Consider the following 15114-nt stretch of genomic DNA (forward strand, 5'->3'; position numbering starts at 1 on the left):
AATAAAAATCACAGCTGCCTTACTGCAGCTGATAGGTTCAGAGATTTAATTCTTGTGTCCTGTGGAACTGCTAATCTAGCGTTAATAGTACTCCTGATTGAATGCCCCATTGCTGGCAGAGTATTAAGTAATGCTACAAGAGAAGTAGTTTCTGTGTTACATAAACTAGACTCCAGGAAAATAAGAAGTCGCCTATTCCCTCCTTCCAAACTCCCAGGAAACCTCTTCCCAGGGAAGAAAGAAGTGTAAAAAGTTAAACAATTACCATCCTCTACAGCTTAATGTCTTATAAAATTATATACATTCATTGGAATGTTCTAGAACAGTCTCCTCTTCTACTGCCTTCTACTTGACTAACCTGTACTCACCTTCTTCCCATTTCTGGTCTTAGGTGAAACATTTTTAGACTTCTCATATATTAGGATTTATTATTAACATAAGACTCAGGTCCTTCTATGTGTATAGCTGCATTAGTTATCGTATCTTAGAAATTACAATTTCAGAGACATAGAGTCACTAAGATTATTTTTCTTCCTTTTTCCCAAATGACTATCTGCATTTCTAGCTTAATGATTAAGAAAAATTTACAATTGAAAACTCACCCGAAGGTTACAAGAGCAATAAAGGCTGCATTTAAAATTAAAATCAATTCCAAAGTCCAATTTCTTAAGAAAAGTAACTCTGCACTAAATTTGGATTGACTTGCATTTACATCTGTCAGTGACACTGGAAGCTGCCTGAGTTCACAGTATGATCCTCAGAGGCACATTCATATACATTCACTTCTGTTACTTTTTCCTCAAGCATGATAATTCATATCAGTTTCCTACAGAAGTAACAAAATTGTAGAAAAGTCCTACTCTACTCTGCCTCAAGTCACCAAGGCCTTTTTCATGTCACAGCTCAATTCCTCAATTTGGTATCATTAAAAATAGGATAATAAATATCTAAGAGCTTTATTATTACTGATCATTTTTGGCAAAGAAACAGGAACACAATCCATAAAAAGCTACTGCATATAACACCACCACATTCCCGACAACTTAAGTTGGCATTCCACTAATTATCACAGTATTAAAATATAAACAATTACATTCATTTCCCACTATGTACTCAACAATCTGAATAAACGTAAACCCTTTCCACATCTATCTAAAGCCTTGAGGAAGTGTCAGAAGAAACATGAGTCCCATTACACACTTGGCAGGTTTCAAATTCGCAATACAGAACTTGTTCACAGTGAACATCAACACAGCTCAAATTGCCGCAGTTGATGTACAACCACTGCAGTAAAACTCAGTATCTGTGACCAGAGTGTGAGTAGAGGAAGGGAGACAAAGGAGGGAATGGAAATCATTAGATGAAAGTCATCCCAATCCCTGGAAGTTAGAAGGTGTCCAGCATGGTTACTTCTGCAACTTGATTTAGTCCACAACTCTACTAAAGGGCCTCAAGCGGATAACTCCCCAAACATCAGTTCAAGTAACTAGCAAATAACCTTCATGGAACAGAATGTGAGACTTGCTACATAGTTCAAACAAAATAAATAAATAAATAAATCAACCACCCTACAAAAAAGGGAAGGAAAATAAAATCAGAAAAGGAAAAAAGAACAGAAAAAAACAATTGTGTCTGTCACATTTGTTCAACTACATAGAATCACAGAATCAACCAGGTTAGAAAAGACCTCCAAGATCATCCAGTCCAACCTGGCACCCAGCCCTGACCACTCAACTAGACCATGGCACTAAGTGCCTCATCCAGTCTTTTCTTGAAGACCCCCAGGGACGGTGCCTCCACCACCTCCCTGGGCAGCCCATTCCAATGGGAAATCACTCTCTCTGTGAAGAACTTCCTCCTAACATCCAGCCTATACTTTCCCCGGCACAACTTGAGACTGTGTCCCCTTGTTCTATTGCTGCTTGCCTGGCAGAAGAGACCAACCCCCACCTGGCTACAATGTCCCTTCAAGTTACACCTTGATTGACATGTTTTAAATTTGCAATGATGTCATCAAAACAAACCAACATATGATTACCTAATTATTCAGTTAAGGATTTTAATCTAGAATTACCAATTTTCACTTCCCACTGCCTTTTAGAAAGATTACTTCTTGTCAGTTCCATATTTTTTGTATTATTTTTTCTCCAAAGAAAATACAGAACAAAAGGAGAGACTGACCTCAGCATGCATTCTGTCCTCAAGCACTGCAGGTCTTGCCAGATCTTAGCAACTTCAAGACAAAGGCTTAACCTACAGCTTTATTCTCCAATTCCTCAACTAGAACATTCCTTGGTAGCACAACATATTACAGTGCTCCCCAACACCTTGACTGAAGCACTCACACTGTCAGCTCAAGATAAAGCCAAATCTTGTCTAAACTGAAGTGACTGAACTGTAATATTTTTACACAAAGAAAGATGTGCTTCGCAGCCTTAAGACACATTTGCTATTCTTTTTATGCTAAATTAAAAATGACCACTATTTCTGAATAAAAGTCCTTGCCCCATCCTGACATTTCTCAATTTCTCTGATATATGCTGGGATTTACTAAAATTAGCACAACAGAGAAACAAACTATACATACTGTTAAAATGATCACAGAAAAGCTTTTCCTCAGCTCAATAAATAATTATTATATTACTTATGGTGTCAGTTAAAGCCTCTAAACTTCAGCTGATGATGTTTTAAAAACACTAAGATCATTGCTTAAGAATTTACTGTAACTATTAAGAAAAGAAAATTACAATTATTGGAGCCAAGGGCAAATTAAACTGCACAAGTGAACAAGAGAATTTTTGAAAAGCACAGTAATAGTTCCAGAGCATCCCAGACCCAATATAAGAAGAACTGATGATGAGTCTCATGACCCATCACTTTATGCCACTTGAGCTGCTATCATCTCTCAAGTACTAAACTGCACTCCTTGTCAAGAAATAAGGCTTGCCACCACGAAATACTACCACTTTCAACTTTAATTGTTCTTCATCTACCCTTCTTTGAGCACATACTATGATGAAGCAATCAGCTTTAAGAGGAAGTATCACAAACTAAATTTGTAGTTGTAAAGACTGGTGTATTATGCCATCTAACAATCAAGCTTCCATACTTAATAATCTGCTATGTTTGTGAGTTGTGATCATGCACATCTTCCCCTTAGGCTTAAGGGATGGATTCTCTGCCCACCAGGCAGCATTTCAGAGCTCCAAAAGAACTGCTGGCCTTCCTACAACAGCCTCAGGCATCTCCAAAATGTACTGATTTGGAAATAAATTACACTATACTCCAAATATATAGTTTTTCTTTCTCACCTATGTTTTTCAGTCCTTAATATGGCAAATTCTACTAAATCTCAGTTTTATCATACCTCCTTAAAATGAGTCCTGTCTTCCGAAGGCTTTAAAACTGACAAGTTCTGCTGGCAGCAGTATCAGGTTTTGGAATGTGGGAGGTATGCACAACAGTTATACAGATAAGTAAAATACACACATATACAAAATGGGAGACTTAGAGGCTCACATTTAAAGACTTATATTTTGAACTATACATCTACCTTTGGACCCTTGCTGCTCTACATTTTCCCCAACACTCTTAATACATTACGCAGTGAATAAAGCTATTGATAACCATCTTCAATTTAGAATACTGCTACCCCTTAAAAACTTAATAACTCATTATACTTTTACTTGCAGACCATTGCTCACATTACCTAATAACATTATTGAGTGTAATTATTTTTTTTTTAATTTCTGTAGTCAAAGGTTCTTCATACTCACACCCAAAATAACAGGATATTAACCTCCCTTTAATTTTAGTTCCAGGTTTTGAAGACAGAACATAGAAAACCATAACCAACTTAACTGAATTCTTGCAAAGATTACAGAGTATTTAGAAGCAGTTCCTGATGAATAAATTCAGAATCACACTTGAAAAATCACATCTGACCACACAATCACATTTTTTTCAAGGCTTTGTGTTGGTTGGTTGTGGGAGGTTTTGGGTTTGGTTTCTTTTAAGGAGGAGACAGGAGAGGTGAGAGGAACTAATTATTTGCTGGGATATATTCCCAAATGATGCAGAATTCAATCAAGCTGTTTATTATGCAAGTTTCCAAAACAGCCCATTGTTTCCAAAAACACAGTAGCCGCTTTTGCAGAGGACAGAAAGGATCCAGGTCTCTAAAGATAAAACCAGAAATAATGAACACAGGGTTTAGTATTTACTGAACTGCAGATAGACTTAGCACTGGTTTTCGTTATGCAAATATCAGATCAAGACCAGTCAATGAAAAACGGACTCCCCTATATTGCTCTCCTTTGCCTTTTTTCCTCCTAGCACTTCCCCTTTAGTTTACATATCTGGTTAGAAGGACCACTGAAGCAATCATCCAGAATAGGGGAAACTAACTATCTGTAACAGTGTAAAAGAGAGGAGCAGTAGTTTCTGTTATTTTGGCATGATAGTTGTGTTTCTGACACTTCACCAGACAAGATTCCAAGAAACTTACATTCTTTTAAACTGGTCAGTCATAACCTTCAGAACTAAGCAGTCTTATTGAAGCTCCGACAAACCAAATTAAAACTATGAATGTCAAGATTCAACTCAATAAATCTAAAATTCAAAATTTAAAGAATCAATAAAACCACATCATCATTCAGGTTGGACAGGACCTTTTGAGATCGCTTCACCCTACCATCACCATCTGTAATAATAGCTTGGAAGATGTCTGTCAAATTACCAATTGGAGTAGAGAAGCAAATCATGAAGAATACAGAGTTTTTGATGGAAATTCTATCTGCTTCTCCACTGAACCAAAATGAAGAACTGCTACATGAATACAAATACTTAGATTGAGAAGTTAAAACATACGTATACTTTAAAGCATAGAGAACAGAAGTAAACCGAGTTTGATATAACTGGTTTTGATGTTGCAAGAAATGAAACTTTCCCTTTACCTCCCTAAAGCAATGCTGTAAGTATTCTGAACCTCACATACAGGAGGACAACACATATGTATGCACTTCTAAATGTCCATGCTCTGGATGTTGCTAAAAGTCTCTTTTACAAAACTTTAAATCAATAGTTCTGTTAAGGGTGAATTCTCCTTCTTACACTGCTAAATCACAAGCTTAATAAATTTCCTTCAAATCTTCCTTTTCAACACTATAATTATGACTCCTAAAATACCCACAAGATTAAGGTCCTGAAAATATAACACTTGGTCCCCTAAATACATGCTGATTTTTTTCTTGCAATGCAAAAGAGAACACCCTAGTCAGCTTGATGTTTCTCTTTCAGGACACCACTTCATGCCAGGTTTACAGCAGTATCATTTGTCCAACCATATCCTCGCTCCTAAAAAAATAATGTTTTCTTTTTTCCATAATAGTATTCAACTAATTTTCAATAAGAACACTCTTTATGTAAATAAGGAGCTTAGTATGAACCCCTCCATAGCCTTTCCCCCTCCACTGCACCAAACACTTACAAAATATGGTACTGCACAAATGCACCCCCAAACCCATTGGACAGCTGTTAAAGAAATCACAGAAGTCTCCATTCACATTTGGTTTAAAAGATACATACAACTTTCAAAATTGAAGTATTGATCCCTCAATGCTGCAGCAGTTGCATCATGGGTGAAGAAACAATATCGCACTTCTTCCTCCAAAAGCTGTAATAAGCCAAACCCAAGACTAGGCTGGAAAGGGTAGCACTATTTCCAGATAACAGAGCTAGGTATAAGATGGCATGATTAACCCTGAGAAGTGTTTATACAGTTAAATATGTTCATTTGATTGACATGCCATCCTTTCACTAACACATCTAAACTAGCTCTTCCTACTTAGCAAGATTTGAGTTGAACACAGATTGGTGTGATAGGCAGAAATAAAGCACCTGATCAAGCACTCCATATCCACTATACTAGGCATTATTGTCTGCTCTAATGCACTGCAAATGGCTAATTCCCACTTCATTTTGTGATTTCCTTTCAATATTTTAAAAGCAGGATTTTTGCTCTTAGGTAGAGAAAACCTGAAGGATCATTTTCAGTTCCAAGTATTTTTGGCCCAGAGCCTTTGTTCCTCTGAGGTGAAACACTCTGATCCAAAGAAAAGGAAAACAGAAATGCAATGAAAGAAGAGATCTTTACCAACAGCTACTGTTGGCTTCCCATTGAAGCAATCTTGACTGTTAGCACATTTCATCTCTTCACCTCCTACTTTCTTCATCCTACTGTTTAGGCACAGCAGCAGAACTACGTACAAGCTACTGTAAGAACAGAAGTGAAGGATAAATTGTATTTCCATATACTTCATCTGCCAATCTGCTGCCCTCTGCAAATTCAAGCCAGAAAAACAACATTTGCAAGATTTCAACTACTACGTATCAGGTCTCCACTGAAAGAGGTCACCATTTTTAACCTGTTCGCTGAAAGCTGTTGGTTTTGCAGCTGTTTTAATTCTCTGCATTAACTAACACATGCTGGCATAGCCACCTTTTCAGTTTCACAACTTCTCCAACACCATTTTTAACAAGTAATTAGCACAGAATTACTTACAGCTGGTCAAAAAGAGATTAAGAACTACCTTACTACAGAAGTCAATCTTACTTCCCGGGGGGAGAGCGTTAAGGGGCGTGGCAAACAACATTAGCCTCCCCATTTACGTGTAAGCATTCCTTTTGCTGAATACTTATCATAATAACACCATATTATAATATCATATCAAGACAACTAGACTTTCAAATCATAATGTAACACAGTCTCACTTTCTTCCCAAGAACTGAAAGGAAAACTTAACAGTGAAGTAAGAAAACAGCCAAGAAATTGCATGTGGCTATATTATTTTATAGCTCTTGCTCTTCTCCTTCATTATCAGTGCTGACTAATTAATTGCACAGCAATTGCTATCCACTTCACAGGAAGAAAGTGTCCTACGGTGTAAAATACCAAGCTACCATTGCATCACTACTTAGGAATTTACAGAGCTTGCTAATTAAGTTCTGGAACTGTAAGTTAGTTATTATAAAGGTCTTGAAAATTGCTGCCCTCCCCCCCCCCCCCCCCGAATTAATACCCATTGTACCTCTGGTACAACCATAAAAGAGGTTTCCATTCCAGTGAGGCAATGCTCCCCACAAATGAAGCTAACCTTGGCCTGACACAGCCCAGATCACTGGGAGTTCTGCAGAGGGAGATCTAAAACAGTACTGGTCTGATTTTCACCCCTAACTGACCTCAGACAGACGTTGCTACCCTGGCAGCTTTTCTAAAAGTCTTTCTGATACTCTTTTACTAGTTCTTGAGCTTAACTTTTTTCAAGTTATCCAGTGTTGAGCATACAGTATTAACAAAACAACAACAGTTTTGGTGTCTTCCTTACCAAACTTAGTGAAGCCGACAGTTAAGTAGCTGCACATGACTACTGACAAACACAGATTGTGAGCTTTATGTATCACAGTTCAGCAACTGTTCATTAATATTTCCATTATTTTGGAAACTACATAAACTGCACATCATCCTGCATCCGCAACCAAGCCAAGCCATTACATCGCAGACTTTACCCACAAGTCAGATTGGTTTGCACACCCCATGCAGGTAACACACATAACACTTGTTACTCCTCAGCTTCCAAAATTGCAAAGGCAACCCAACATTGTCTGAATAAAATAAGGAATAGTTTTCTTCTTCAGCACCTTCACAAATACGTTCACACCTCTAAAAGTCACTTGCTTGAAAAAATTGCATGCAAATTCCCTAGTCAGTTCAGCAATAATCTTGTTCAAGTTAAATTTGCTACAAATTTTATCACTGCTGTCAGTCAAAACAACATTTTCTACTCCTGAAACAAGGTTCAGGTGAAACTAAACGGTGAGAGAGTCTGAATTTTCTGCATTTTCAAACAGAGAGTTGGGCACTTTCACCTTTTCGTTTGACGTGTCTTCCTTCATGTTTCTATTCATTTGACTAAAAACTAAGGCAATTTCAAAATGTCGATATCAGTTACCAGCATTTGTACTTCTGCTATGCACTTTTGGTCCACAAGGCAACTATAGGAAAACACTAGCTCGCAAATCTAACGCTAAAGCAAACTTCCTGGTACCTGTACACAGGTCTTACCTGAATCATAGTGACCACATGACAAGGATTTAGGAGGTAAATGACAGTTCTGGTGGCAAACTTGAACCCCACCTCCAGTCCAAAGATGAGACAGACCACCACCAGCAGCACATTCTTGCCCAAGCTCTCTTGCTTAGTCTGGGGTTGCTGAAGCAGATGACTCTCCAGTTCCCTGAAATGTGGCTGCCTGAGCTTCCACAGGGACAGAAGGATCTCCATGACGCCCACAATGAGGAAGACCACACTCTCCAGAAAGCGCTGCTGCCCAGAGAGAAACGCTGCACATTCTGGTCCCCCATTGCCAGCAAAGCTGGGGTCCACACCCCCATATATCCAGTCCAGGAGATTATGGAGGCTGTAACGAGACATGATGAAATGGTGCCTCTCTTCTGCCCCGTTACTGTCCAGGAACAGGTAGGAGTAAGATGGAATTAAGGCCAAAATGCTATCAAGCTGACGAAACATGAAATGGAAGGACAGCCTCTTTGTAGTCGCCTCCCTTCCCAAGCTTCAGGAGAAGCAAGCAGCTCAGGTCGAGGAAAGAGTAATTTAAAGCTTTTCCTCTTGATGTCAGGACAAGACCTACAAGGATGAAGGGAGGAGACAGATGAATGGAGCCTGTGAGCAGCGGAGAAAGTCCTTCGCCTCAGGACACCTCCCCTTCCCCGCCCGCCGCTAACCGCCCACCCGCGCCAACGCTCCCCGCCGTCGCCTCCCTGCCGTCCCAACGACTGCCTTTCTCCTCGGGACAGCGCTCTGAGCTGAGCAGCCTTGCGGCCGCTCTTCGCCCGTTCCCGCCTGCCCGCCGCCGGCCCTCACCCGCTCCCTCAGCGCCCCTCGGCCCACGCCTCAGCCCCGGAGGCCGCCGGCGCGCGCCCGCGGCCGTTGCCCGCGCGCTGAGCCTTTCCCGCCGCGCGGCGCGGGGCTCGGTACCTCGGTGGGCGGGAGCGCCTAGGGGCTCCCTTAGGGGGCGCGGCGAGGCGGCCCGGCGGCAGGCCCGGCGCCCCCAGCCATGGCGCCCCCAGCCATGGCGCCGGCCTTGGCGAGGGAGGTGAAGAAGGAAGCGGCGTTCCCCTCAGCGGCGGCGGATAAGAGTCTAGGACCGAGCGGGCGGCTCCCTGGCTGTCCCTGCCTAGTGCCGTAGCATCACCCCACCGACGTGCCTGACTCACACCGAAAAATGGACGAGCCCCCCTAGAATTGGCTGCGCCCGGCCGCCCGCTCCTCCCTCCGCCCCGGCTGCTCCCGCCTCCCGCCGCTGCCTTCGTTCCCCACTGCCTCGGCTGCTGCTGCCTCCTCGGCGGACTGCGCTCGCCTTTCTTTTACGCTCCGTGTCCTCGGCCTCCTCCTGCCTGTTGCCTCGTCTCCTGCCTGGCTGTTCCTCCTCGCAGCCGCTCGCAGTTCGCCCTGGCGTCGCCGCTCGCCCGGCTCCCCTCTATGCCACTTGCAGGGAGGAAGTCAAGGGCCGGCGATAGTCTTCCTCCTCCTCCCCACGCCGCTGGGGCTGCGGCCCGCGAGGCTGTCGAGCCCGCAGTGCACGCCCATAGTCGCGGTGCTGTTTGCCGACCCGATGCAACAAGCGGCATTAACTTGATAAACTAGTTCCTCAAGTGCTGTTGCTGCAGTGACCAAGGAATGGCAGTGGCCTATGGCTTTACAACGCCATACAAGAGAGGGAGTTCAGCCGAGCCCCAGGCTGAAGGCGGGTAAGTGCCAGCAGCGAGCTGTGTCCTTGTGCGGGACACAGCGCAGTGCAGTCAGTGTGCCTGGGTGAGCCATTCGCTGTCCAGTGTGCAGAGCAGTCTTGGGCAGCGGAAGCACCTTTGGTTCTTGGACGCCACTGGTTTTGGTTTGTGAAGCAGGTGTACCGTATATACAGGACAGGCTGAGCGACCTGGGGCTGTTCAGCCTGGAGGAGAGCAGCCTGAGAGAGGATCTTCTCAGTGCTCAGCTAGAACTAAAGAGTAGGGAGGAAAAGAATGAGACCAGACACCTTTCACAGAATTACAGAATCATTCAGGCTGGAAGGGACCTCCAAGATCATAAAGCCCAGCTGTTTCACCCACTCCACCAAGTCTGTCACTAGAGGCTTCAGTGATGCTCAGTGAAAGCACAAGGGGCAACAGGCACAAAGTGGAACACAAGAAATTCTATCTGGACAGGCAGAAAAACTTTACTTTGAAGGTGCTACAGGCCTGGACCAGGCTGCCCAGAGAGGTTGTGGAGTCTCCTTCTCTAGAGAGAAGCCTAACCTCCCTGGATATTGTGGTCCTGGGCAACCTGCAGTGTGTGGGTCACTCTGCTTTTAGCAGGGGGTTGGACTAGATGACCTCCAGAGGTCCTTTCCAATCCCCACCATTCCATGATAGGTAACTGTTTCTATCTGACATGCAAAGATAGGTGGAATTCTAGGCAGAGTAGTGGGTTATGGGAATGTTACCGTAGTTAAAACCATGAATAAACATACCCTGAGAGCTGTGTCCTACTACAGATTGTACTTTACATACTCTGCCCATAACATGTCACTTTCACCTTCCTCAATATTATGGGGCTGCCCTTCTTCACAGGACAGCAAGATGTTTGTGTCTTGGATGAAGCAATTTCCTTAGAATAGGGACTATCTACAAGAGGAGAATTTGGTTGGGTGGTTTGGTATCTTTTTTTGTTTGGAGTTTGTTGTTGTGGTTTTGGGTTTTTTTTTTTGAGAATATCAGTGAAGACTAACTGGCTGTGGACCTGAAAGCAGGCAATAATTTGCCCACAAAAAAAGATTTGCAAAATGACAGTTTGTTGTCCCTAGAAGAGGAAGAAAAGAGAACAGCTAAATAAAAACAGATGTCATGAAAACTTAGGCAATTAATGGTTAAGATCTCATCAGAAGGAAGCCTAAAGAAAGGAGTTAAGAAAAGGAATGATGCTTCAGAAGAGTAAATTAAAGGGTTCATATATCCCAGGTGTAAGTAGAATAGAAATAATTGTAGAATCATAGAATCAACCAGGTTGGAAGAGACCTCCAAGATCATCCAGTCCAACCTATCACCCACCCCTAACCAATCAACTAGACCATGGCACTAAGTGCCTCATCCAGTCTTTTCTTGAAGACCCCCAGGGATGGTGCCTCCACCACCTCCCTGGGCAGCCCATTCCAATGGGAAATCACTCTCTCTGTGAAGAACTTCTTCCTAATATCCAGCCTATACCTACCCTGGCACAACTTGAGACTGTGTCCCCTTGTTCTATTGCTGGTTGCCTGGGAGAAGAGGCCACCCCCCACCTGGCTACAATGCCCCTTCAGGTAGTTGTAGACAGTAATAAGATCACCCCTGAGCCTCCTCTTCTCCAGACTAAACAGGCCCAGCTCCCTCAACCTCTCCTCATAGGATTTGTGCTCCAGGCCCCTCTAGTTTGGCCACACGATGAGGTCCCTGTTGACCTTAAGCACAGGAAGACCATGTAAAGGAAAGCACATTGGATTACTAAGAAAGTGAAAGACTAAATAAGGCATCTTGCAAAAGAGTTGAACTATTGAGAGCTATCAGTTAAAAAGTCCTCTGTAAAGATATTCGTATTATAAGGAAGACAGATAGTAATGAACTGCTCAACAGAGAAGAAAATTTGTCCACAAATTATATGGCAATCTGAAGTGGTTGGTGCCCTCATTGTATCAGACTTCCAAAAAATATTACCTGCAAGCAGCTAGTGAGGGCTGGTGATGGCCAGGAACAAAATTATCTCAGTTCAGAGCAGGTAAAGAATAGATTAGGAGCAATCAGACAAACCAAATGTTTTCAAATTGTTTTGAGTCCAGAGAATGTGATCAGAAGACAGTTACAGAACTGACCACATTAAGGTCAATGAGATACTGGTGGAAAAACAAAACAAACCTGCAAAGCAGAAGAGGCAACTGTGTATTTCCTCTTATCAAAGGAAGGATGTGGCCAGAGAAATAAAGCTTGATCTGCATAATTATTTTAAATCCTCAGAAAAATCCTGGGATAAATAATCTCCTAAAATACTATTAACACCTAGATGATAACCAGGGAATGATGGTAGTCACCATGAATCACACCAGATAACCTGCTTTTCTCTCCAGTAAGGAACAGACCTCATGGATAGGACAGAGCCTGTTGTCAGTTTGATTGGGCATTTTGACACATACATGACTTCTTCATTAACAAGCTTGAGATATATGGTCTGAATAAATGCGTTATAAGGTCTATACAAAACTGACTGGATAGCAGACAGTAATTAAAGTCAAAAGGAAAGAAGAGATTGCTGGGTTCCTCGAGCCTGTCTTCTGACTTTTCCTTCTGCCATTAATAAATAATGAAACAGGGAGCATACTGATTTTTCAGGTGATGCAAAGCTGAGGAGGACAGAATTAAATTCTAAAAGGTCTTGACCATTCAGAAACATGGGGTTTGTTTTTTTTTTAATGAAGAATATATTAATTTATATTCATAATGTTCTGTGATTCAGTAAGATCAAATTGCATCATAGTTCAGCACATTATTCAGATATAAGCCACCTGGTATAGATCATCACTTGCCTTTCCTTTTCCCCTTGCTACTAATTTTGTCTCGCACACTCTTCTACTAGTGTAAGTTTTTCTGAGGCTATTTGGTTGGCTCTACAAGGAGGCTGATTAACATCACAATTACAACTCCAGAGGCAGTTGTAACTTCTTTGCAGATCTATTTGATCCTACCTTGGGTCATGGTGCTAGATGAAGAGACCTGCTGATTTATTGGTTTTGTGTGATTTTTCCACTCATGAGAAAGAAGCAATACAACCGGTGTAAAACTGGACGTGTTGGGCTGATTGACACTTCTTTGCAAGAGCACAATATCATCAATTCATGTTCAGGTTGTGATCCACTATAAATCCAAAAGATCTGGTTCTCTGATCCTGATCTACCAGATGGCTTAAGCACAATTCCTTCATTCTCTCTTTTCAGTTTCTTCAGCTTCTTTGAAAGTCTTTCACAGTCTGAAATCTGTGAATAAGGATTCAGTATTATTGACTGAACACTAAGCCCTCACTCTCTTCTGTTGGTTAACCATTTCTACCCAACCCTTTCACTAAGTAATTTAGGCTCTTACTCAGATCCATTGTAAACAAATTTATCTCCTATGTGGGTAGAAACGGTTCTCCAAAAGCAATAAATTTCTGTACCTAAAATATTTGCACAAGAGCCTAAAGCTAGTTCTTGAATCTGAGATTTATTTTTCTGTCTGCAGGTTCTTGAAATATAAAAATGGTGATATCTAATGTTAATTAGATGGTTAATTAGACTGACCTAGGTAAAGACTTCCTTAAATAATTCAGATTAATTTTGTGCACAGTGTGGGTCATGTATCATGAAAGTTGCAACTACAAGGTTTATAGGCATGAGCACAACCCTGTCACTAATACATAACTCAAACTTGCCCGGCATAAGGTGAACCTAACCCACAGTCAACATCCCAGTACAGAGAAAGTATCAACATTGCCCATGTGAACAAATCAGCATGTTACATGATTCAGCTTCTTGGTGTAACTCCAACTGGACCATGTATGTATAGGTTAATGCTGCTGCACCATCAGAACATCTGAACAACAGTGACTTAATCTGCAATACGACAGAGGTTTTCTATTACTCTGCTGATACCTATCTCCAAAAACATGAGTTTTTTGATGTGAGCTCCAGGCCTATAGTTATACACCAAAAACTGGTCTGTGCACACTTGGAAGACTCATTATGTCCCTATTAAAAAGAAATAACCAAATATAACACAAAAGGCCCTACCATCCAACTGTTACTCAAAGACAAATCTGTTGAGCAAAGTGGAAGCAGTAGTATTACGCACATCACTAGTGGAAGTCCCTGCGTGGGCACTAGATACCAACCTTCAACTGACAAAGGTGCCTTGTATGTGAGGAAAAGCTATGAATGCCACATCTGCTTTGATTCTGTTGCAACAAGACAAATGACATTTGAACAGAGAAGCAATCTTAGAAAACAGAGCAGCTATAGATTATTTGTTGCTTAAGGCCAGCCATGGGTGTGAGGATTTTGAAGGATGCTGCTGTCTCAAGTCTCACAGATAATAAACCAATAGAAGCCCAACTGCAAAGCTTAAAAACCTCATTACAAAATTTAAGACAGGATCTGAAAGGTCCTGAAAAGGTCCACTAGTGGAATTGTGGCACTGGTTGTCACATCTATTTCCTTCTATTACCCCCAAACTGAAACAGTTTAGAAGCTTGATATTAACGATGTTAGTTTTACTTGGTTTAGGCATCACCTGCTGATTTGCTCAATCATGCTCAACTTGTCTTGCTCATATTCATTGGTACAAAGACTATTTCGCTCCAGTCCAAAGTGTGCCTGTACAAGGGGCTCTGATGTTAGGAGAAACAAGACCAAACTGGCTGAAACTGGTGAAGTTGCCACAAAACTGTGTAAATTCAGCTAATAAATATGTACAAAGCATGCTTGCACAGGATATTTGGGTGAACAAATAGAAGCAAATGGTAGCAAGTGGTGTCATGGCCAAAGCCAGTAGGTTACATAAGCTGTAAAAGTAAGTGTGTGAATAGTCTTAAAATTGGATATAGAGAATCAAAACACAAGGTCCTTTTTGGGCACCTTATGGCTGGCAGTGAAAGGGATTTTACATAGTGTATACTTCTGCTGCCTTCCTTCTCTACCCACACACACTAGAAGAAAATCCAAGTTCTTTCTCTTAATAACTGATTACGGTAAGTGCTGATTACTCATTTTGTTTTACAGTAGACTGATCAGGTTTGATTTTAATTTTTAAACAATTTTGGTGCACTTCAGTGACAGGACAAGAGAATATTAACTATAGTCTCCAAAACTGTTTAATTTAGGAAAAATGTCTAACCATGAATATTTTCTTCACAGTCAGTTTTTATGAATGTAGCATGCTCAAATTGAGGAGAAATACCAGGTCAGAAATATGTTTCTTTTCTCTTCTAGTTTTTTG

At 41.6% G+C, this 15114-nt stretch overlaps 1 protein-coding gene across 3 annotated transcripts in view; it reads right to left on the reverse strand.

Moving 5' to 3' along the window:
* TMEM164 (transmembrane protein 164) overlaps positions 1-9136 on the reverse strand; it is a 32412-nt gene extending 23276 nt beyond the window's left edge. Inside the window, exons 1-2 of one of the 3 annotated variants that reach the window (XM_064159427.1) lie at positions 9056-9136; positions 8123-8704 (exon numbers count right to left, since the gene is read on the reverse strand). In XM_064159427.1, coding sequence (XP_064015497.1) covers positions 8123-8587 — 465 coding nt within the window. In that variant the 5' untranslated portion in view covers positions 8588-8704; positions 9056-9136. Of the gene's footprint in view, positions 1-6154; positions 6242-8122; positions 8705-8941; positions 9006-9055 lie in introns of those variants that run through there. The other 2 variants (XM_064159428.1, XM_064159429.1) reach the window with 2 other exon arrangements.
* Positions 9137-15114: the final 5978 nt, after the last annotated feature.

The sequence above is a fragment of the Pogoniulus pusillus genome, chromosome 19 (genome assembly GCF_015220805.1).
Source record: "Pogoniulus pusillus isolate bPogPus1 chromosome 19, bPogPus1.pri, whole genome shotgun sequence".
NCBI classification, from domain to species: Eukaryota; Metazoa; Chordata; class Aves; order Piciformes; family Lybiidae; genus Pogoniulus; species Pogoniulus pusillus.